This window comes from Phaenicophaeus curvirostris, chromosome 1, assembly GCF_032191515.1.
Source record: "Phaenicophaeus curvirostris isolate KB17595 chromosome 1, BPBGC_Pcur_1.0, whole genome shotgun sequence".
NCBI classification, from domain to species: domain Eukaryota; kingdom Metazoa; phylum Chordata; class Aves; order Cuculiformes; family Cuculidae; genus Phaenicophaeus; species Phaenicophaeus curvirostris.
In genome coordinates this window covers 181,882,055-181,907,416 of record NC_091392.1, presented here as the reverse complement: position 1 = coordinate 181,907,416, position 25,362 = coordinate 181,882,055, and the positions used below count along the sequence as shown (strand labels likewise).

General features: G+C 41.9%; 1 protein-coding gene across 1 annotated transcript in view; it reads right to left on the bottom strand.

Annotated features, from left to right (window-relative positions):
* Positions 1–25,362, bottom strand: part of LHFPL6 (LHFPL tetraspan subfamily member 6) — a 151,029-nt gene that overhangs the window by 2,765 nt on the left and 122,902 nt on the right. Inside the window, exon 3 of the mRNA XM_069882053.1 lies at positions 12,503–12,601. Coding sequence (XP_069738154.1) covers positions 12,503–12,601 — 99 coding nt within the window. The remainder of the gene's footprint in view (positions 1–12,502; positions 12,602–25,362) is intronic.

Here is a 25,362-nt window from a genome sequence, read left to right as displayed (position 1 = left end):
TGCTTGGCTACTCAGAAGATCTCAGACTGACACCACAGCAGGAAGTATAGTACTTGTTTCATATTTTCCTCATAGTCTTCAGAACTTTTTGCTTGAAAAGATGTCCAGTGAAACAAGGATCCTGACGTGACCGGAGGACTTAAGGAGCAGTGCCCTTGGCTTGAACCTATTAGCCTCTATCCTTAATGTGCTGGAGCAGACAGAGATTTACTTGGTTTTGTAATGTTGTTATGCTCTGTAGATCAACATCATTCTTGGCTTACTTACAAAAAAACACACAGCGAGTCTGGCTTCCTAAAGACCATCAGAAATTGTGGAGAGCTGCAAGCACCTGACATTGTCACTGATTCTGATCTTCGCCCAATTGCACAGTAGTCAGTCCCTGGAGAGACCTATTTCTGGACCACCTATTGCTTTGCCTGTGTACACACACAGAAAGTCTATAGCTTCTGCTAGGAATTTCAAACTCAAGCTTAAGCTCACACCAGATGTCTAAATCCATTTGATTACTTCGAAAATGTTCATATTTATACCAGGGTGGGGTGTGCTAAGCATTTCTTGTGATAAGATGGACTCCATCTCATAGGTATTTTTAAATTGCAATGTTGTTCTAGAACTACTAGAGAATTGTAGGTACAGCTTGGAAAAGAAAATATATCACATTGTGATGCTTCCATGTAGAGAAAATAAATGTCAAAATGCTACTTTAAAAAGAGCTTGAAGATTCACCTGGCAGCACTGCCTGAAGCTATGACCTAAGGGGAATAGAATAAAATAAATTGAACTTGTGCATGGTGTGATTTCAACTTTTGTGCCTTAGCAGTGGAAGAGGGGGAGAGTTTACCTGATATATATTAAGAAGGAAGAACTGTTAAATCAGTGTCAGAGGTGTGCTTAACAGCTACAATATGCACATTCAGTCTTGGCAGAAGAGAATAATGTTTATTTCTTCACACCATGCTCCATTTACCCCAAGGACCACTGCCCTACTTAATGCTCTGAGGCATGGCAGGCAACCTCTTGATCTAACAAATGCAATGTAGCTCGCAAGTATGAGTTAGGTCAAGATGAACAAATGAAAGAAAGTGAGAGTGCAGGAGAATGGATGAAAGAGCCTGGAGCCTGACCTTAGAGCAAGAATAACACAGCAATAAACCCGGCCATTATTTCCAGTCTGTGTCAGGAGCAATGGGAGGCCCGGCATAAAATAGTTTGATCTGTACTTGGACGATGCTGAGCAGAACAGCATTTCAAGCTATTGTGCTGAAGAAGAGCCTGCAGGCATAGGACATAGAGCCTGTGGTCATAGGACTTTCCATTGTAAGTATAGGTTAAGTCCTAGGTCCATAACTAAGTATAGCTGTAAGGCCAGGGATAATCCATCTCAAAATCCATCTCACGTGCTGCAATGAATGATTGCCTACGCTGCACAGGCATATGTCAAAACAGAACAATGCTATCCTTTTTATAATCCTGCATTGCACAAGGAAAAAAATATTTTGGAGTTAATATTTCTGCTCTTATGTTTTTATTTTACTACATGTGTGAGCTATGTTAATTCACTGAGTAAGACTGTTGGCTGTCAATACTTGGGCAATTTAGTTGCAGCTTATATTTTAAAATGCCTTCTCCTCCACTTTGATATTAAATGCTCATTTGAGAGGAACAGAAAGCTTTATAAAAAGCAGGGTTGACGACTAATTAATGCAACACTAAATAAAAGGAAATACATGTACAGAAAAGTTATAAGCTAGAAAAGATAAGTATTGCTTTCTAGATTTATATTTTTATTTTATAATAATGGGTACCATAGAAGGACCCTTTCTCATTTTCAAATTTTATCGCACTGACATCAGTGCAACTATTCCTGTATTCAGTGGTATGAAAGTGGTTACAGGCTTTGCAGAACTGGGGCTTAAATTCAACCACCAAATAGATCAGTTTGCCTTCACAGACCCATTACATTAAACATTAAAAATGTTGCATTGAAATTTCCTATTTTTTTATGTCAAAACTCTAAAACAAATAGCAAGACTAACTAACTACTTGATCAAATTAAAATAATTAGAGAAATCATGTCAACTTTCACACACACACACACACAAAAGCTGTTGTTTTCCTCAAGGATGCACAGGATACATGCAGGTAGAAGAGTGCCAGTCTGCTGGGGACATGGACATGCATGCAAGAATGTGTAGATGGTTTTGCTTATAAGATGGGCTGGATCAGATGTCATGCCAAAGGAAATTTCCATCAGCTGAATAACTCTTATAACTGATAGACATGCATCACAACAGCTTCCTTCCCTGCATAGAACTGATGTTGCTTTTAACAAATCACTCTTTTCCTCACAGGTCACTATGGAGGGAGAAGCTGTGTCTTCAGCATTTTGTCAGTTCTGGATTATATTTTTGGTAAAGAAGCGCATTAAGAATTGGACCTCTTGGTTGCTCAGTGAAGCAGGATTGACCAAGTCAGCTCAGGTAATTTTGTAGCCAGCCATTTGGACCTTTCATCTTTCTTTTCCTGGGATTGGCAGCAAGAGAGTTTCAGGATGAACTCTGAAATCACAGAATAACAAACACTGCAGCTAAAGGGCTGGATGGCCATTTTCCAAGCAAATAAAAGAAGGAAAGAATGGGAACATTACACTCCTCTCTTATGTAAAAGGATTGAAAGAAATTTCAGTCCCTGAGGATAAAGGACAAAAGCAAGGTGAGTGAGGACACTATCAAAAGAAGAGTCAGCAGAAAAGAGTCCCCATAGAACATAAAATAATATTTGCTAAATCGAAAGAAATCAAAGAACGTGGAATGCTAGTTTTGCAATGATGGATGGGCTTATTGCAAAACACTTCCATACCTTTTCTTGATTTCTAACACAATCTTCAAGGCAATTATGTGTTCCTTAGCTACTTGCTCCTCTTCGATTATAAAGATTAAAACAAATTTGGGAGTGAGTGAAATTTGGCAACAGAAAATCTGTGGATACTACCATGGAACTGTGCCAGGATCCAGTTGCCGAAACAACTATCACACATATTTATCAAGGTCTTGGAAATAACATATGATTTTAATCTAAAATAGCCAATAATTGACACTTGTGGAAAAACATCCAGAATATGAAAGTGTTTGGATGCAAACTTGTTAATTGCAAGACTTAGTATCTTAAATATTTGCACCTTCTTTGCTGTTAATATTAAGACTTATCCTGGGCTTTCAGTCTCGTGTATTTGGCAAAGTCTAATTGTTTAACTTTAAGTACAGCCTATTTTCCAAGATGAAGTGTTAGCCAGGCTGAAGAATACAAATTATATACCTTTAAAAATAAAAACTACAATTCCTACTTGCAAAAACTAGTGCAGGTACTCTCATTAACAGCTTCACATAAGAATTCAGTACTATAGGGAATATGAATTCATGTAATCAATCACCGTGTGTAAAAGTAATCAGAGAAAAAAGTAAGGACTGTGGTGTTAAGGGATATACAGGGATTTGGAGATAAGAAAGGCACAAATGAATGCAAAAGATAATCAGCTAATTAATAAGAAAGCACAATTATTTGGAAACAAAGCCAAGATAAATTAAATAGCTGAAGATTTTTTTCTTGACAGAGTTACTGTGAAAAAGCGTCATGTGAAATCAGCTGCAAAAGCAGGAAAAGAAGTTAAAACTTGGAATGCATCCAGAAAGGATTAAAGTAGTTATGTGAAACAAAGGAAGAACATTATATAAGGTAAAATTGCCACCAAACATATGCCTTAATACAAAGTGAATTTGGTGAAGCTGGTTTGTTGCATGGATATGACTTTCTCAATGCATTCGTCTTTTTTAAAAATATATGATTTTTTATGCATGCACAGACCAAGCTATTTTGTTGAAGAAATTGTATGGGCATTTTAGTCTGCTGTTATGCAGACACTCCTATGACCAAATCCGCCTTTCTTTGGAGAATCACATAACTTTGTTTAGTCAAACTCAAATTTGCTATAGGTGTGCATTTTTCATGGAACAATAGAGAAACCAATACCTTGTGCCAATTACAATGTTCAAAATGCAAAGAGCAAATAGCTTATGTCCTGCTAACAAAGAGCTCTCCCAGCCTTCTGGAAGAAGTCTGCAGAAAGCTCACATATTGCAGGAAGTAAAATTAATTTCACCTCTCTTTGGACTACTACTTCAGACTCCCTCTGGAGACAATGGGGAGAAAAAGTCACTTACAAGAGTGTGTTGCATTTCATCTTAAGGCAGACATCTAAAGTATAGTACGTGAGCACTGCTCTTGTAGCACCTATTTTTCTCCCTTTAACTATGAATGGATTCCAAACAACTAGTTTTTCTGCCCCTTTTCAAGTAAAAAAGAGCACCAGGTACTGACTGGGGAAGTTCAATTTGACGGGAGGCTGGCAGATGTTACTCCCATTTACAAGAAGAGCAAGAGGGAGGATCCGGGAAACTGCAGGCCTGTCAGTTTGACTTCAGTGCCAGGGAAGATCATGGAACAGGTCATCTTGAGTGCTATCACATAGCACACACAAGACAACTGGGTGATCGGGCCCAGTCAGCATGGGCAGTTTATGAAAGGCAGATCCTACCAAACTAGCCTGATCGCCTTCTTTGACAAGGCGACCCACTTAATGGATGAGGGAAAGGCTGTAGATGTAGTGTACATGGACTTCAGTAAAGCCTTTGATGCCATTTGTCACAGAATTCTACTTGAGAAGGCAGCTTCCACTGGTCTGGATAGACACACCCTCTCATGGGTAAAAAACTGTCTGGATGGCTGGGCCCAAAGGGCTATGGTAAACGGAGTAGCTGGAGGCCAGTCACAAGCGGTGTCCCCCAAGACTCAGTGCTGGGTCCAGTTCTGTTCAATGTCTTTATCAATGACCTGGATGAAGGGATTGAACGTACCCTTAGTATGTTCACAGATGACACTGAGCTGGGAGGAAGTGTTGATCTCCTTGAGGGTAGGGAGGCTCTGCAAAGGGATCTGAACAGGCTGGACTGCTGGGCTGAGACCAATGGGATGAAGTTCAACAAGGCCAAATGCAGAGTCCTGCACTTGGGACACAATAACCCCATGCAGTGCTACAGGCTTGGGGAAGAGTGGCTTGAAAGCTACAGGACCTGGGGGTGTTGGTTGACAGCCGACTGAACACGAGCCAGCAGTGTGCCCAGGTGGCCAAGAAGACCAATAGCATCTTGGTTTTTATCAGAAATAGCATGGCCAGGGAAGTGATTCTGCCCCCACATGCGTCATTGGTGAGGATGCACCTTGAATACTGTGTTCAGTTCTGGGCCCCTCACTACAAGGAAGATATTGAGGTCCTGGAGTGTGTCCAGAGAAGGGCAACGAAGCTGGTGAAGGGGCTGGAGAATAAGTCTTATAAGAAGTGGCTGAGGGAAGTAAGGTTATTTAGCTTAGCGAATAGGAGGCTGAGGGGAGACCTTAATGCTCTCTACAACTACCGGAAAGGAGGTTGTAGAGATGTGGGTTCTGTTCTCTTCACCCAGCCAACAGGTGATAGGACAAGAGGGAATGGCCTCAAGCTGCGCCAGGGAAGGTTCAGATTGGACATTAGGAAAAGTGTCTTCACTGTAGGGGTTATCATGCACTGGAACAGGTTTAAAAAGCAGGTGGATTAAGTGCTTAGGGATATGATTTAGTAGTAGACAGGAATGGTTGGACATGAAGATCTCAAAGGTCTTTTCCAACCTAGGGATTCTATGATTCTATGACTGCAGAGGGTCTTTGCATGACTGTTCTAAATCCAGCAAGAAAGGTTTAAGTGCCTTATGTTAGACAGAATATATGTGGACCTTGAAATAGTTATCAAAGCTTGTAAAGATTTAAGAATGGAAGTTATGTGGGTAGCACTAAAGAGGAAATGTTTCTTGATGGAACACTTCCTTTACTAGCATGTAGGCTGACTCATGCATTTATCTGAGAACTCAGCAGGTGCAGCTCAGTTATGCTTGTAAAGATTGTGCTCAACTCCAGTCAAAAAACAGAACTGGTAAAATCTCTGAGCTCTTTGCAGAGGATCTGCAAATAAAAAAACACTGGCTTTGTCAGATAGATTGCTCATACATCTTTGAAGGCCTTGCCTTTAGTAGGATTCTAATAAATTGTCCTACCCTCTAAATCCTTTTCTCGATCATTTTGGCAGTGTATGTCAACACTTAGCCAGATGCTGAAATGATGCCACCTAAGGCCAATTGACTAGTTGACAAAGCTTTTTTTTTAAAAATTCACTGCTTTCTGTGGGGGTTTTATGTTGTTGTTTTAGTAACTGCACTGTTTGCTTCAAAGATCATTTACTTCTAAATTTCTACAGTAAAAGTAATTATCAAATCAGCAGTTCTTTTTAAGATATTTCAAGCCCTTTAAAAGTGGCAAAGGGGAAGCTTAATAGTAATGATATTTGGAAACAAATACCCCTCAATACAGAATTTTCTGAGTGCATTTGAAGGCAATTCTGCTGCTTGTTTAGTTCAGGATGGGAGCCAGCCTTTTACATTTCTCTCCAGACAGCCCCTTCAGCCAGGAAAGCCTTTTCACAGCAGTTCACAAATGGATGGACCATCACAGAGGGCAAGCTAAGGTGTGCATTTGGAGCCATCTGCTCTGGTTGCTGTTGCAGCTGGGCCCTCAGGTCTAGGATGTCTCTATGCATATGGGCAGAGCATGACAGCCAGAAAACATCAAACAACTGGAGAGGATCTAGGAGGACATGCAGAAGAAATAGGGCAAGAGGCTATTCCCAGCTTTGTGAGGATGGCATGAACTCAAACAAGCACAGAATGCATTTTAGGCAGGCTGCAGCAGCAGATGCCAGGTAGATAGGCAGGGCACAGCGTGCCAATGGCCACATCTGAGCCATGCAAGCCCTTGCTGCCAGATCTGTGATTTTCACTGACTTTAACAGCAAAGAAAATCATCATGAAACTAAAAGACATGTCCTGAAGGCAGTTGCATACTGCAAACACCAAGCCATGTTTGTAGGATGCTTCTTAGCACAAATGATAACCCGGCAGAATGAAAAAGTAGGTCCTAGGCAGGAAAAGTATAACATAAAAAGCAATCTCTCACAAAAGGGGTAGGACATTAAAACTTGTGGAGCATTGGTCATCCAGTCTGAACCCTAACTGCCCAAACACACCATATTTCCTCAGAGGAAGACAAGCATTTTTTACAAGTAGTTCAACTTGGAGTTTATCTTAAATTTGGTGTCAGAATTCTTTCAATTTATTAAGGTTCGTACATGATACAATTTCATACATATAGTGGCAGGGAAGTGGTAGCTGGAGGCCAGATTAAATTTCCTAGGGCACCTACAATCGCATAGGTCATCTACATTCAGATAAATCAATCTTACTGTAGGTGACCATTTTGCTGCTTGAGCTGTTAGGTGTTGGTCTTGTAGTGCTGTCTCACTAGATGCCAAGTGAGGCTCGATTTTGTGAGTTAAACTGAGCATGCCATGTCCTCTCTGTGACCCACAGTGGAATTTAGCTGTCTCCACCCATCACAACAGAAACGAGCATGCAACAACGGAGTAGTCTCTGCATACACAGCTAAGAGAATCAATGGCCTAAAGTGAAGTCTCATATTGATTTTAGAAATTCAAACCCAATACTAACATATTCACATGTATACATTCACATTTGCCTTTAAAAAAGGTGTAGAAGAAGATTTCTTCACACAGTTTAAATTTTGCAAAATGTGGAAGTTTTTGCAAATGTCTGATGCAGTCTTCATTTTAATGCATAATCTCACCTTAATGTAGGTCCCTTACTTTAGTGAATTTCCTGCTAAACTTCTCATTTTTTCAGCTGTAATTCTTGTATGGCGCATTTAGAAATGAAAACAAAACAGTATTAGTGCCTCTAGGTCAGCAAAACTGAATCTGTGCTATACGATAAGCTATAAAGATGCGTGCTTTTGGGAAATTGCCTGCTAATTTGTTTTGCAGATCATGGGATTGTGTAGACCTGACTCCCTTTCACACTATTCAGTCAGCAGTTCTGTACTGCTATGCCACGTCAGTGCAGTCCTGAATGGCCCTGTGGGCAACTCTGGGGTGTAAATAATGCAGCATGACAATAACAGCTTGCACAATGACAAGAGATTAAGAAGATTTCGATCCATTCTCAGACACCTGGTAGAAGTGAAAGGCAGTCTTTTTGAGCACTGCAGTCTCCACCCTACGCATCAGCCTGCGACCAAATTAGACTAAGGACTTTGACTCAGTCACTGAACAAACAACTGCACTGTTTAAAAACATAAATATCTGTTTTTCTTGCCCCTATTAATTTATATTGCACTGTTTCTAGGAGTTTCCACCCTAAAAACACCAGCAGAAGACTGCTCCAGTTCATAGTCTGCTGTTTTGGTTGGAACAGTGATCTGAGACAGCCTGCCACAATACAGAATGGGGCCCCAAGACCTCTGTACAGGTTCTGCTGACTGCCAGGTTGCTGGGAACCACAATCAGAAGAGCAAGACAGAGACCTGTCATGGCCTCAGTGCCCCAACAAGATTTGCCAGAAGTCATTTGTCAAAGCCTTGCGCTTTTTTTCATGACGACAAAACCAGACAGCAGACTCTTCTACAGGTGCACCAGTCTCTCTGTCTGCACGTTTATGGAGGTTATTCCCCATGCTCATTAGCAAACCACCTCATATACTGAATGCAATTTAATCAACAAATGAGGTTGTCCTTGGCAGGGTATTTTCAGTTGAAGGATGACTCCTCTTTGTAGAGATGGAGTTGTACAACCACTTTAATTTGATTGAAAAAATTAGCCCCATTAAATACATAAATGTTTGAGTAAATCCTTTGGACATAGTTCACTTAATAAAGAACAAATAATTATCCAATTTTAAAAGAGCAGGAAACTGCAGGGTAACTTATAATGTTAACTCAGGTTTTGTAGAAAAGAATACCTAAATCCACTTGCATGTAAATTAAAGGCACTGTTATTTTTTCCTGCAGGCTTTAAATATTACTTTAGAATGTGCACAGAAGTGTGTGTGTTTGATAGGGGTAGTCCCCTTTTCACAATATGGGCTATCTCAGCCTTATTTGGAGTGCCTGTTAGTCTAATGTCTTTTCAGAGTGCCTGAAGACATGAAGAAGCACTTCTTATCTAGCACACCCACTAAGGATTAGGATTTTGTAGGGGTTCTTAGCATTGCTATTTATTTATTCCATCTAGTTATAGGCATGTTACAGGAGGTGGGGATTTGTCTTGTTTTAGTAAAGCAAAAATTTTCATTTAATTGCTAATTCTGGAATATTTCTGGTTAACATTACATTTCACAGTGCACAATACAGATGCTTCTCAAGTTAGTTCTTGCAGTTCCTTCTCTGCAGTTGCCTCTTGTCCTTATCCTCCCACAATGCAGAGTGCAGCTTCTGGGTTATCTTTTCAACCTCCAACCTCAACCATTTTTTTCCCCTCATCTTTTTCAACTCCAGGATGAATTTCACCTGCTGCTGAATCTCCACCTTTGCTTGTTCTGTGATCAAACCTGGTGTGCTTTGACCCTCCTTTCCTGACTGCACTGAGGGTTTTCCCTGTGGTCCAAGCTGCAGCAGCTGCTATGCTGTTCTCGAAGAGGAGGCTGAGTGCTGTCTGCTCATCAGCATCCCTTTGAACACCCTCTCCTTTAAGAGTAACTGCATATGCTGATTTAGGCACTTAGTGCAGCACCAGCACTGTGACCATCACCATTTCTCCTACCAGGAAACCAGAGCAGGGCTCATGGCAGCTCAGCTTTTCTAAGAGCAGCTTTTGAATGCAGCATGTGTATATGTGGTTCTTGAGACAACTCATTTCACAGACTAAGGAATAGAAAGCATATCACTGCAGCTTAATCAAATTAAATATTCAAATGAAAGCAATAATTACTTAAATTTGTCTTGAGACTTAGCGAGATTAAGTCTTTGAAACATCGTTTTTTGCTATAGGCTATAACAAGTCAGCTATTCTCTAATGATGCAGAAAAAAAATGAAGCGTTTGGGTTATCACAAACCTAGAGTTATTTACGAAAGATGATGAGAGTGTGGTTGTTGAACAGCCCTTGGACAGTACCTCTTCTTTTCAGATGACTTTGCTAACACAGTATCAACTAAGCAATGACATTAAGTAAAAAAAATCCTAGCCAAGCATTTAAATTCACTGCCAATGTATGTGGAAATGAGATATTTAGTGCCTGGTGGAAATCACTACAGCAAATTCCACTCTCATTATAATCTGTTAATTAATGTGTTAACATATGATTGCAGCAGATCAGCAAGACCAGCACTCCCATCAAGTCTAGGCACGCATAATACATGCCCTGCATGCTCCAGGTCCAGAAAATATAGTAAGAGTACACGCCTTCACAGTTAATGTAATACATCTTAAGGTCCTTATGTGTATCCGGAAGGAAAGCTGTCAGCTGAAATTTTTCACATGTGTTTCTTCACTGACTTTAATGACAGAGTGATTCAGTTTATGCAAATATCTGACTTGTGAGTCAAGACTGAGATGGTAAAGGTGGTCTCAGAGACTCTGCTCTGATTGTGAGTATTTAAAGTCACATTTTGTAATTGCCTAAGTGCTGTCTTCAAGGAGCACAACACTCACCTTCTTGTGAGTTTGCAGAGGAAATAACCTGGCAAGGTAACACTTTTCTGCACTCTGGGGAGAGCAATGACTGAAACCTGGGAACAAGCAGGCTGTCAGGAGACACAAGCAAGAATCACAGGAGCATAACTGCTTACGTGCCTAGTGCAGAATTGCAGGCAGCAGCAGCAGTGTGCACCAGCGAGGGGCTAGCCAGCCTTTCAAATAGGGATGCTGCTAAACAGGCTGTCTAGGAAGTACTTCAGGCTTCTGCCCAGGATTGAGCATAGACAGTGATGAATCCAATTGTTTCCTACAACAGTTACTGCTGGTTTTTGCCTACTCATCCTTGAGATACCTTCCCATGGAGCTGGAAATCTTAATTTGGGGGCATTTTTTTCTGCTAGTTAGCTATTTGTATACACTCTGTTCTCATTGCTGTCTCTTCTCCATATTCATATCTCTTCATTATTAGATGAATAAAAACATTGCAGGAACTTAATATACTTCAGAGAAAATAAAATTTAATATCAACGGCACAGAAGGATATTAGACATCAGAACAACAAGGTAAAGCTTCTAGAGCACATTACACATCGCCCTGGGCAATACCATTAGTGGCTGCTGCTAACACCATCAGTGCCAGTGGTAGAGACAGGTGCTGATATTGGCAGTGAGAATTTCTTGTCCCGTGCCAAATCAAATGCATTCCAAAAGACCACAGGAACTGTGTAAGGAAGGGTGACCTCCGACATGTCTCCCAAAGCAATATTTTTTTCCTTTCAACCTCAGTTCACTTGTGTATTTCCACAAGAAACATCTCTAAGATGGAAACAGAACTCCTTACTCCTGAAGCCTGCTAGAAATACCAGTGTAAAATTAGAAGATAATGTAGCAGATTTGTGTTTAACCCTAGGAGACCATTTTCACCTACTGTTCTTTGCAATGGGATTACTGCCAGGCTACCACAAGTCCTGCACAGGCAACTATGGAAAAGAGTTTCTAAGACTAACCACAAGGTTTATCTTGCAGGGGCTGGAAATGGCGATCTGTGTGTGCCTGTGCTTGGGTGTGGGAGCTCCCAAGCCTGCGGTGGGTCCAGATGCTAATACTCTTCTCCGCCTTCGGGAGGACAACAGACCCCTCTCTTCCTCAAGTGATGAAAGATCAAAGAGCACTTATAAACTAGGGTATCAGCAGCTGCATTCATCCTTCTAGCTAAACAAGGACCTGGATATGCATGCAAACATCAGATCTGGGTTATCCACACTGTTTAGCTCTTTGCTGGGCTCTTGCTCTCTAGAGGTGATTTACCCCTTACCATGTGGGTGCGAACCTGACTCGGCTGCATCCCTCACTCTTGCTCAGCACTCAGTGCAGACATCACCACTAAGACCAGTAGCTTGTTTAGGGAAGAGGCTGACATAGGGAGCAAGTGCTATTTACCAGCTTGCCAAAGATGTGAGTAACCAAGCCATACTATTTAAGCTTAGGTTAGAATGCCATAAGCACACCAAACTTCGAAGACAGCTGATTGCACTCATTGTGAATTACCTTCACCTATGCTGTGATGCCTCTGCCTGCCCTGTCAAGATCTCCGGGAATGTTAGTTCCCATACTGCAAGACTGTTAGATCTGATGACTTAAATATACACATAAATACATTCCTTCATTTTATTTTATAATATTCTTACAGAAAATATTTCCAGCAAATCTATCTGAAATCCCCTGCCTCAGTACCGTACCAGAGTGACACAATATGAATACACTTTCACACACAACTAGGTTGCTTCTCAAAGACTGTGCTCATGTCCTCATTTCCTTTTATAAGTAACGCACCAAAGAGTCTAATGTGGCTGAGACACTCTGATAATGACGACTCACCCAATTCAAACTGGTTGGAAAGGTTACCACAGGTTTGTCTCACTTCTTCACTGTCCCAGCCAAGAGGATAGAGGGCACAACCAGAGCCAATCAACAAACCTATGGAGAGAAGAAAAAACGTTTGTACAAGCAATTGTCATTAGCTTAAACACAGGCTGCCACTTGGGAATCAAAGTGTCAAATTGCCATTTGGGAATCTCAGAGAAAAAAAACACAAAACTCTTCTTCTCCTAAAACCAGTAGAAAGTTATTTGGACTTCTACGGCTGCATTCTGCTACACTGTTTTAAAACTGGTCTGTGCGGCTGGAGGCAGCCCTGGAGGTTCAGCACCAGAAGCCACTCTAAGCCTCTGGAGTTTCCACTTGAGAGCTTTTTAGACTCCCCTTCCACTCCTCAGAACTGCTATATATACTGTTTGGAGAATTCAACACAGAGTTAAATAGAAGCTGTGTTAATCATAGCATTCATAAGACGATTGCTTCTGATTAATTAAAATAACAATCAACCAGGGTCTATTATGGTTCTAGCAGGAAAAGTAAACCGACAATTGTGCTAATGCGTTGTCCTTTTCCTTTGGTTTTCATCCTTTCATAAGACAGGGTTTTATGTCACCTTATCAATTCATACCACAGGTACACACTCCACAAAGTTTTCTCAAATTCTTTCAACTAAAAAACTGAGGCCATTTACCTATTATCATGCTTGGCTTAACCTTCACAATATGCTTTGGTTTCTCCAGCCCTCATGTGGCCCCAAACAGATGTGTTTTGCCCAAGTTTTTCCCTTCACAAGATCTTGTTGGGATTCACCCAATAGGTCATGATTATTTTGCAGAAGTGGCATTTTTATCATATTGCATTCTCAGCTGTCACTGCAGCAGCTGCCAGAAAGCGGGTGTAGCTGGCAAAGCTTCTTAAGGGATGGCCTAGAGAGAACATTTTAATGTATGCTACAGCACTTAAATGCTACCTCTTTCGTGTCAGATCTTATTTGCAAGATTAGAAATGAATCACTGTGTAGTTAACAGGCTGGGCAGGCCCAACACTTTGCAGGCCATAAAGACATGCAAGTCTTCAGAAAGTTTGCAGTGTAGGTTTACAGTGTAGGTTTGCAGTGTAGGTTTGCAGTGGTGCCTTTTACCTGTTAAGCAGAGCACATGAATGGGACACAGTTTCAAGCCCTACAGCTGTCACTTTGGGCAAGTCCCTTGACCTCACACCACCTGACTTTTCCTCTCTTGACAATAAGAATAAGGACAATGTGCTCCCTGGCAAAGCCCTTCTGCTGCCGTGCTCCTAAGTGCAGCAAAATTCTGGGTATGGTGACAGAGTCAATGTGGACATCACAGCAGATTAACAGGAGTCCTGACAGTGTTTCTGACTCTGGGCGTGGAGCTAGCTGTGCATTTTTACTGTCTCCATCCTCAAGATACCTAAGCTTCTCATATTTCTGACACTCCTGTAAAACACATAAATCACCTTATTGTGTTCTTGGCTTGCTAAAAGACACACCTGAACATCCAGAAGTGTTATCTCAACTTTCTCGTAGCATCTTAGCTTTTAACAAAGTAGGTCAGCAACTCCTTTGCTGCTTCTCCAAGCACATTTGCCCATTTAGGGGCCAATATTAGTTACTTAGATCTTCCTCCACTAAATTTGAATTACTTCTTGCTGCTCATGCCTACTTCTTCCTCTCCTTATGGAGCAGTCACTGCCTTCTCCTCTCCCCATATCTGCATCACATAATGGAAAATATATCCCTGAGGCAGCCCCCTCTCAGATGGTGCGTTCACCCAACAGCTGTTAGGGGAGAAAAGCAATTAAGGACACATGAATGTTAGGTATTTTCAGAACTTTGCCTGACCTGGATATGGTTGCTTCTAATGTCTTCGCTAATGGCTTTCACAGTATCATCTGATTTTTTTTCCCCAGGGCTGCAGAGCCAACGGCAGCCGGTAGGATCCATGTAAATGAGAGTCGCTTCTAATTAAATTCTCAGAAAAACGTTTCTTAGACAAGGGAACTCAGGCTAAATCTGGGTCTACACTTGTTAAAGACAATTTAAGACTCTTTGACAAAAGGCTGATTCTCACTTGAATTGTTAAAGCGAGAAGGGGTGTTGTGAGGTGCTGACAGCATGGCTGATGCGCTAGGAATGGACAGGACCCAATGGGACAAGGAGGAACGTGACCACTGATGATGGGAATGGCTGAGGAAGTGGGGAAGAGCACCTAGATGCCAGAAATAGCCTCACAGATCAGTACATTGTGTAATTCCTGGCAAGCCCTGTTGTGGTCCTGACCCCTTCTCAACACCAGCCACAATTCCCATGACAGACCACAGCTCAGAAGCTGCTCTGGCCAGAAGTGAACCACCCTGGCTGGGTTGGTTTCAATCCACTTGTGCCCCTGAACTCCCTGTCTCTGGGAGACATCGAAAATGCTCAAAAGAGCTCCACTGCGAGGGGCAGGGAGATGTGTGCAGGGAGCAGGAGGGAAGGCAGTCTTGCAAGGTCCCCTGCATTGGACCAGCTGAAACAGCAGCCAGCCCTTCCTCACAAAAAGGTCCTGAGAAAGCCTCCTACCCAAATCTTCCAGGAGAACAAACACAACAGCAGCACTGCAGGCAAGTGAAAGGACTATTAGCATAACAATGCTGCCCCTCCAAACCCAGAACAAGCCCTTACTCAGCACTTGCCAATTACTCTCCTCAGGTGGCAAGCTGTCTAGTGCCCATTGCATTCACAGAGGGCTCTTTGTTTTCCGCTCCAGTTAGGCTTCCTTGCAGTAACAGGTTGTTGCTTAGTTTTTCTTCCCACGAACGTCTCTCACAGCACATTCCACTGCCACCTTCCAAATACAGCTCACAGTTCTTCCAAACACCTTGTACTTGATCACTCTTTCTGCTACACTGGATACAATGACCTTGGCAACTTATTTCCTTCCTTAGCCAGACTTCTTAATTCTCTTATCATACCCTCCTTCCTGTTTCTCCATGTCTATCTCAGTAAGTCCAAAGCCTAGATTCAGTCAAAATAAATTTTGGGGGTCAAGCTATGTCACTTAATCTGGGTTTTTAAAATACCTCACACAAACGTACGTTGACCTGGATTAAGCCTCAGTCTTTAACTTTGGTCTAAAGTGCAATTATTATTGATTAATAAGTATAATTAATATTCAAAATAATCCTAGATTTCCTTGTTTCTTTCACAAAACCACAGAATCTTATATGCTCTACAAAATAACCAACTTCAAACTGAAAGCTTGCTTAGACAGAGACAGATAATGTCTATCCTGCTCTCCGATCAACTTGTGTAGATCTAGAGAAATTAAACCTGTGGACATCCTGGGAAAGTAGAATCAGGACCTTCCATGAGAAATCAAACATACTGTAATGTTAAACAGCTCCAAAGGACCAACTACTTCACTCATAAGTGAACGCTTGCCCTTAAAGCCAGTCCACACTGCCTAATAACCAGCTCACAGCGTCTGTCGCTGAGCCCCATCATTAGCTCTGCCTCCCAGAAACAAATAAACCCAGTAAGAGTGAACTAGCGTGCTGTGAAGAAAACCTCCCTACCCCAGCAACAGCTGGCTCTCCACTTGAGTATGGGCTGTGCTGAGTCTTGTTTGTCGATCACCAGCCATCGAGCACCGCAGCTTCTCTTCTGCTAACAGCCTACGCTGACCACAATGATGAGATCAAACAGGGAACTGCTGCCTAACAGCAGCACTGCTGCATGGCCCTAAAGCATGAGTGGCAGCATGTTTGCGTGTGAAGGACAAGGTATAAAGCCACAAACAAGCTCCCATGCTCTGTTTAGCAAACACAAAACCTGTCAGTGAGCAAGGGGGCTGCCAGAAGCACAGGGCTTTTTTTCCCATCTGAAAAAAAGGCTTATGCCTATAAATACCGATTTTGTCAGAGGTACCAACTGGCCATGAGTCTTAAAGCTGTTGTTTTGACACCTTGTTTGATATGACTGATTTTCATCTGGTTTTAAATCACCTTCAAGTCTTTCCCTGTAGCGGTATGCATGTGCCTATTGTGGCTTTAGGTCTGTTGACAAAGCAGTTGTGTTCCCCAGTACTTCTTGCAGGCAAGGTGCGAGCCAGACTCATGGGCTGGCCTTCAGGGTAAGATTTCCACAAAGGCTTAGAGTCTGTTAGACAGTAAGGCAAAATTTCACAAGTTTAGCTTTATGACTTAAGGTATTTACATATATATATATATGTATAATTTTGTGTGTGTAATGGTGCTGGATATACCCCATGGCTTTCAGCAGAACTTTGCATGACTTTCACAGGGCTGGTACCACCATGGTCTTCATGGACAGTGATGCTGCAGGCTGGCATTTCAGTTCCCTTGTTTTATACACCAAAAGTGTGGTGTGTGCCTTGATAGAGTTAATCAGACTTGGACAAAAACCCCACAGCCCCTTCAAGTCAATCACTCCCTTCAAATTAATCCACGCCTGTCTATAAGGAACTAAAGTTGTGTATTAAACTCTTCAAAAGCAAAAAGACTGCATACTATTACTCCTAATAATTCATACATGCTCACAGCCAATTTGTTTAATCACAGAGAATACAGGTCCTGCTGAATAGCTGCAACCTCCATTTAAAGACCCACGTTAAATCCAAGGGCCACAAACCCAACAGAAATCCTTAAGCTAATTTTGCAGCTTCAGTAGAGAGCAGTTACTGGTTTAGCTCAAGAGTCACATCCTGGCCTGCCCTATAGTTACTGTATTTAGGCAGCTATGCTACTCAGGATACCACACCCATCTTTACAGCTGCTTAAAATGCTTAGGATGCCTACAACATTTTTGAAGAAAGCCAAAAAAAAACCAAAACCAAACCACTGTGCTGTAATTAACATCATCTGTCATCTTCCGTTATCCACTACAGTCATGAAAAGAAATAGAAAAGAGAAGGAAATGTGCAGGTCCATAAACAATGGCTTCATAGAGGTGGGTGCAGCTTTGAGGTGCGAGCCCATCAGTGGGATAGGGCCCGCTGGCAGTGGGGGGCACTCGTGGCACTTGGCTGCTGCTGTTTTGGCATTATCAGAGACCAGCTCTTCTGGAGCAGTTCTGCATTCAGGAATGAAATAGGCTCCTCGCCCTGATTCGTCAATCACTGCTGTTGCAAGTGCTGCAGCTGGCTCAATGCGCTAGGGAGGCATGAGGGAGAGAGTCATGGGGCTTACAATGCAGCTGGAATTAAGTACTTGGCTTCAATATTTAACAGAGTTCCACTTAGCCATGGACTAGCCATGCATAGTCCATGCAGAGGGCTGGATACCTTCAAAAAGTGAGCTAAAACAAGGCTATGTGCTAAATGAGGAGGTGCACAGACCAATACCTTTCAAGCTACAAACCAGGGTGTCAGTGGGTGGATGCCTCAATAATAAACTACTCAGAGTAATCCTTGTCCATCTCAGACTGCTTTCCGTGTCACTTTTGCTGTGGGTATTATGCATGATTGTATTTTAGTAACACTTAGAACTTGAAAGATGATCTTGCCTGTCTGGAGTGAAGCTCCTGATTGAAAAGAATTGCACATATAGCAGGTTCTGCATATGGTGCATATGGTGGAATGGGGAGCAGCAAGGAAGGGGCAGTAATTCCATTAGTGTCTTGGCACAGATCTGTGTTTCATCTTTGAAGTGATAAAGACATGATTTCTGGCATGCAGCAGTCAACTTACTCCAAGAGGCAAAATATTAACCACTATTAATATCACTAAGAATAGCTTAGATATAGACAAGTCTCAAACAATAAATATGGAAGGATTAATAAACCAAAAGACTTTAACCAGATTTTGCCATGGGCAAAATGACTGCACTCAGAAAGACCAAAATCAATTCGCAAAAGTCAACACACAAAAAAGGAAGCTTGCAAATCCCTGTAGTGGACATCCTCAGACTGCTGCTGTGGGTTTAATAGGAGCTTCCACCCAAAGATCTGATGTGCCTTAAATAACCCATGTAGAGATTACACCATAAATTAATTGTCTGTAGCTGTCCTCTCAGTTCATAGCTAGCAAGTCCTGTTATACAGACGCAGCTCTTCTTCTCACTTGTAGCAGTCACAGTGTGCCCTTGATTGCTATACGGCTCGTTCTTGTTTTGTTGTCAGCTCATCTGATCACAGCATCCTCAAAAGCCTGTTAAATAAAGCCAAATCTTCCCCGGTGTCCTTCCTTTTCCCTTGCATAGGGTAAATCTAATCACATGATTCAGGTAAGTCCAATGGGGAAAACCATCAATTTGATCAATAAAGAGAGGTAGTAATGGCAGTAAATGAGGCACTTACTTAGCTTTGGATTTAGCCTCAGAGTCTTGCTGCTAGAAAATGCATTTTCATGGGAACTAAACCAATGGTGGCTTTCCTTGATGATGGGCTTTTAAAAAGCTTTCCACCGGGGCGCTGGAAAATTTATTCCTTTTCTTTATATCCTCAGCTCCAGATACAGTTACACTCAATGAATGCAGTGAAAGGGACTGCCCTGGCACCATGAAGTGCCTCCTTGGCCAGTTGTTAGAGAGGGGGTCTGCACAGGTGTAGTACAGAGGGTCTGGGAAACCTTTCAAGCAGCAAGGAGCCCAGTGTTATTGTGAAAATGTAATATGTATTTCCACCTAGAAAAATAAAAGAAAAGTGTCATGCTTGATATGTGTACTGCAGAGAGAAAATAAAACCAGAACCGAATGCTGCCTTTTGTATAGTCACATTTTTTAGTAAGAAAAATGTTCTTCAAAATACCTTCATTCTTCCTTTCTTTCCCTCCATCTTCTACTTCTTCCTCTTTCATTTTGAGACCTGACCAAAAAGAAACCTTGCCATTTTTATCTGTTAGGCATTTCTCATGAATACTGCTCATCTGATAGATATTCAGGCCATCTGGTGGAGCTGACAGACAGTAATTTGGAAGTCATCCCTTTTAAGACCATTTTAATGATGATTTTTTTCCTTTCATATTTTCTCTCTATTAGCCCATCTGAATCTTCAGGGATGATAGAAAGTTTTCACATTCCCATCTGTCACTTGAAGGTACAGTATTCTCTACAAGCAAAACAAAACCAATTTTTAGATGCAGCACAGACTTTGGCTCTTTGGTTCTTGTGATTTAAGAACTCTCCTTGCTGTAATGGTTTTAAAGCATTTACCTGCTATAAAAGTGAGCCTGCAGCGTGAAAGTAGAATTGAGCTGCCACATGAAGATTGTCTGCTGCTTTCAGATGTACCTTAGCCAACAAACAATGCTGTTAAGGAGGAATTGGTTAAAAACCATGATGTGAAACACTTCAGCAGACAAGGCTACTGAAGTCTCTGTTCTAGAAACTCTAGGAGTTGCAACCAAATAGCAACTGTAGAGGGACAGAGGTGCATTAGAACAGGTTCAGACGAATTCCAGAGCCTACGTAAAGCATTAGGACACACCAGAACAATGAGGGGAATGGTGGGAAAAGAGCCATGCCAGCTACAGTCAGCCTGGCTCATGTGCCCACAGGAGTCTAGCCTCACTTCAGTTCTCAAGGGACAACCTCTTTATCGTGTCACCTCCCAGCTCTTCTCCCAGAAGCTTCCCCTCTTTAAGGTCTCACTCCTACTGCTGCTTTTCACATCATCACTCTGTCCTTTGGTTTCTCTGTTACTCTTCCATTAAAGAAATATTAGTACATTAGTCCATTGCATTCCTGTTAGAACCTGTCCCCAAGGAAACACAGGCATGCATTCGACCTGGGCTTTTAATAGGCTTTAAACATGAGATCAGCACTTTGTGCAATAGTTCTCTGTCGAGTTCATAGTATCTGAACATGGGAAATTTGACTGGTTCTTTACTGAGCTTGAACTGAATGTGCATCACTTGAGAGAGGATAAAATTAATAGCTTACAATGTGAATGAACACAATAAGGGAATATCTTGTCTGAGTGTCCAGGCAGGAGTCTCCAAGGGCACACAGAAAGGGCAGTTATGCTGCACCAGATTTTCTCCCACTCCTCCTACAAGTGTCACAGGATTGGAGGGAGCAAGTTGGTTCAAAGCTTTGCTCAAGATGAAGGTGTTTCCACCACAGACCTTGCTACACCAACATGTTAGAGGGACTCCAGATGCAAAACAAAATGAAACATAACAACAACAAAAAGAAATAGAATAAAACATTACAACCTTCAGCTTTGCAGATATAACACTGCTTCATCTTGAGCATGATGTTAACAGTAGTCATGGGTTTTAGGCAAGGGCAAAACCTCACCACCCTTTTGCTTCTGGTTCTGATTGCCAGGCTTTAATTCAATGCTTTTGGCTTTGCTTAGCTCCCCTCCTTCTAACTGTCAAGCCACATCCCTCAAATGAGACTTTTTCTGTTATTTTGGGTTACTCCACACCATGAGCACTTGCTGCCTGGCAGCTGCTCAGCTCCAAACCTCAGCAAAATGCCACAGCAAAGAGCTGCCACCTGCCTGCTGCTGCTTCCCAGAGCTCTTTGAAAGTAGGGCCAGTGGCAGTGGAAGCCTAAAAAAGACATTAAAAAGCCTGCCAGCATCCAACACGGGAAAGTGCTGTATCATGACAGAGTCACTGCCCTCATTTTCTCCCTGACTTTGGGCATACGCAGCAGCAGATACTGCTGATGGGAGTTTTCCAGTAGATGAAGCATCACTTTGCTTTGATTTTCACTTGATCAAAGGTGGTGTGCTCATTACTACAGAGGTGCTTCAGGCTCAGAGGGAGAAATCTCACCACCCAGAAATGCTACACTGCTACCCAAAAGCTAATGGCTTTGTCTGGTCTATTTGGCCCTGGGCATTTTTAAAGCAATATTGAAGGTTTCATAAAATGGGAATGGGGGCTGGGAGAAACCCAAAAGAAATCAGTGAAGTAAGAAGTGTGGAGAAGTCAAACACAGAGCTGCTACTAAACGGAAGTGAATTAATAAAAGCCACTTGGTTAAAAGGACAAGTGACAGGACCATGGCAGCTGCTACCATGGAAAGGAAAGATCTAGAACCAATTTCAAAACCCTGAAAAATAGGTACTGGGGGCGGGGGGAGCAGGCAGCTGCCATCAGTTTCAACTACCAAAAATCAGCCCAGGAAATATTTCTTATAATTACAGTTTATAAAGCAGCAGGATCCACAGCCTGCACAGGCTGGCACTAGGTATTAAGAAATCCAGGAATATAATCCTATTTTATATATGCAGGAGGAGAAGTAATATGAAATTTGAGAACTAGTTGAGTTACAGTGTGTAGCTGGATATTTCATTGAAAAGTCCTTATTACCATTTATTATATAGCACCTTTCACATGCAGGAGGATTTAGAGAGATCCAAGGAAAAAGGTACCTGACTGTGCAATTTATATCTTATTGGTTACATTTAAGTAGGGCTAAGGCTGGCCACAGAGTCACAGTGGATGGTATCTGGAGGGTATCTGTTTTGGGAATTACTCACTGAAGTAGAGACTCCAGTGTGACTCCCTTACTGCCAGATCACACAGGCCCTCTTACAATTCCTTTGTCTCAGCCAATGATGACATAAGTATTTGGTACCATGTAGAATATCTTCTGATAGAATTCCACAGATCCCAGGGGATGAGAGATCAAGGTTCAGATTGGGAAAAAAACCAACCAAAAAACCCACAAAACACAGGAAAAAAAAACAACAAGGAAAAGAAAAAGGCAAAAAAGGAGGCTTTCACTATGGCTTTCTTTCCTAATCAGAAGTGTTGGCTGTGGACAATTGGATATGAGATATTCCAGCATCACCAGGTTTTCTCCTTCAGGCTTCATGCAGTACTGGTTATGTGCCCATGGATGAGGTAAACAGAGGAGTATCAAGACTGTGAATCCGCCAGTGTTTAGACACAAGGCACAGCACTAAACAGTCTGGACAAGCCTGGACTTGGCTGCTTTTGATACCCAGAGGTATGACAGTGATTATTGTGATGTTGATTCAAGGCTGATCCTGCAGGTTAGACGTCCCTTCCAACATGAAAGACTTCAGGAATATTTTTTTACATCATTCAGGCACCTCAGCCTTAGGCAGCTGGGGCTCAAGTTATGTGTGCACACATAGCACTGCTTGCATTTCATCTGGAGACCAGCTTCTTCTCCAGAAGAGCACGGGTCTTCCTTTCTAGGTACCTCAAATGGCACTGAGCATATCAGACCTATGGGGATGCCTCTGCAGCAGTGACTAAATTGAGACCCTTGTTGGTACAATCAATGGAGTCTAGGAGCTATTTTTCTCATCCTAAAGAATATAGACACATAGGTCTACCTTCAGGACACATCTAAATCCACCTGACTTTAAGACAGTAAAGTCATTCACATGAGACTGGTGGACATGACACAGAGCCAATACAGAAAGCCATATGCTCCTGGACTAGCAGCTGGAGGTGAGATAGCCAAGAGCAGCCAAATGGTCCTAGATACTTGTAGTTTACCAACTGAATTGTGCTCCACTGGCAGTGTCGACTCAGAGCAGGATTTGGCTGCCCGAGCACAGGCACCTTCTGTCAGTTTAAGCACTCTTCAGTATTTCACCTGGCCTCCAGCTGCCTCTCCAGAGCAATGCAGTTTTCCCATAAGTCCTCCATCACACCTGCCAGCCCATGCAGAGGTTTTGCAGACCCTAGGGTATCTCTAACCTCATAAAGCATCTAGATTCAGGCTAATGAGTTTCACTGTAGGTATCTATTGATCATAATGTAAACTTGGAAACCTACCTCAAGGGAAAATATCTGTATTGTAAACACCTTCAAAAAGTGTATGAATCCATAATTGAATCCTGCTCAAAGCTACCTACACTTTATTTTGTCGCTTATCTTCTATCCTGTCATCATTCTGCCCTTAAGCTGCAAATGCCTCACTTTCTGTCATTAATTCCTTCTTCCTTTATGGGAAATGACCCAAGTGTTAGGGAAGGAGAGAAGATTAAAGGGGAACTTGTCTTGCTCCTGAGTGTAAACCTGTATGTTCTACCTTAAAAGGAAGTTATTTCTATGGAAACAGGTTGCTGCTTCAAAATGGCCTTAATCTGCCTCAATTGCTACCACAGAGCTAGACTAACTCAGAACTATCTTTGGTGAGTCTCTCATCATTCCTCCCAGAGTTTGTTGTATAACAAAATGATTGACATCTCTTGTTCTGCAAAGGATATGACATGGTCCAGTTAAAGACAGAGTGAATCTGCAGAGTGGAACTGAAATGCTTGAAGAAGTCCAGAAAACAATCTGGAGTTTGACTGTCAGCTCATTTTTGTTTGGCAAGGCATGATCACTGCTTGTACATTGTAAGCTTTATAATAATAAAAAAAAAAAAAAAAAGCCTGAGCGTTATCACATGCCATCAGACTTCTTTATGTGACAACCCATCTGTGTACCCACTCCATCATTTTGTGGCTCAGAATCAAATGTTTGACAGTTCAAAGAGTCTATAGCAGCATATGGCATATGACATAGTGTATTTAAATAGAAATCACTCAATTAGAAACACAAGGGTGCCTGCTGTGATTAATAAAAGGTAGTTTAATATCTAACTTCCCAAAATACATAATCCTCCATGTAGTAGTAGTAGAAGATAAGGCATATTCCTTTTTATTAAAATGAATTTCAATAGCAACTGGAGGCCAGAAAAAAATAGCCAGAACCCTTGCAGAAGCTCCACAATTGAAGTATCTCCTAGTACATAAAATGATCTCACAAGGGACTGTGAGGGGAGAATGAAGGAAATACATGCCATATTACTGAAGATGCCAAAGCAGACAAATGGATAAATGGACAGGTACTGCCATATTTTTTCAATACAAACTAGGCAGACCAGGGCTATAAGCATTAAGAAAAAGTCTGCAGCAGCCCAACTCCTGAGCATCACTCCAATGATTTCTATTCTAGATTCTCCCAACCTCTGGAAATATTAAGACATGGATTGAATAACAAAGAATTGCTTTTCTATGACTATTAGTTCACCAGTCTGTGAAAAACAATAGTTTGTATATGTTGGATAAGGTTGCCCAGACAATTTCTTCACGTCAATGGCATATCCCCAACGTGACAGAAGAACTGGAACTGATGTAATGCGTACATCCAGCGGGGGAAATGCTGCATACCAAGCTTTTGCTTTTTTTCTATCATCTGAGTTGCCAAGGATTTAATGGAAGATCAACCACGGCACATCTCAGTAAAACTTCAGGCATACTGAAGACTTCAAAGTGGCATTTTCAGTACATAGTTTGCAGACCCTCTGGCAGACCAAGCAGTATTTCCAAGCAAGTTCATAGATGCTATTAAGCAATCTATACCAGGAAAAAGGATTTAATGGGTCCACATTTCTACTGGAGAGTCTGTAAGACCCCTCAAATCAAATTAATTTGAAAAGCCTTTCTCTAGATATAAATTGCTATAATGTTTTAAAAGTCAGTGGCAATCACCAAACACAGCTGATAATCACATTTCCTTTATACTATTCTCAATTGTGCTACACAGGTTTAAGACTCCCTCTACTCTGCAAAAATGTACACGCCAGCTTAGCTGATACAATGGCCTGCAGCTGTCAAACATATCTCTGTTCATAGAATCACAGAATCACCAGGTTGGAAGAGACCCACCGGATCATCAAGTCCAACCATTCCTAGCAAACACTAAACCCACACCTTAAACACCTCCAGGGAAGGTGACTCAACCACCTCCCTGGGCAGCCTGTTCCAGTGCCCAATGACCCTTTCTGTGAAACATTTTTCCTAATGTTCAGCCTAAACCTCCCCTGGCGGAGCTTGAGGCCATTCCCTCTTGTACTGTCCCCTGTCACTTGGGAGAAGAGGCCAGCACCCGCCTCTCTACAACCTCCTTTCA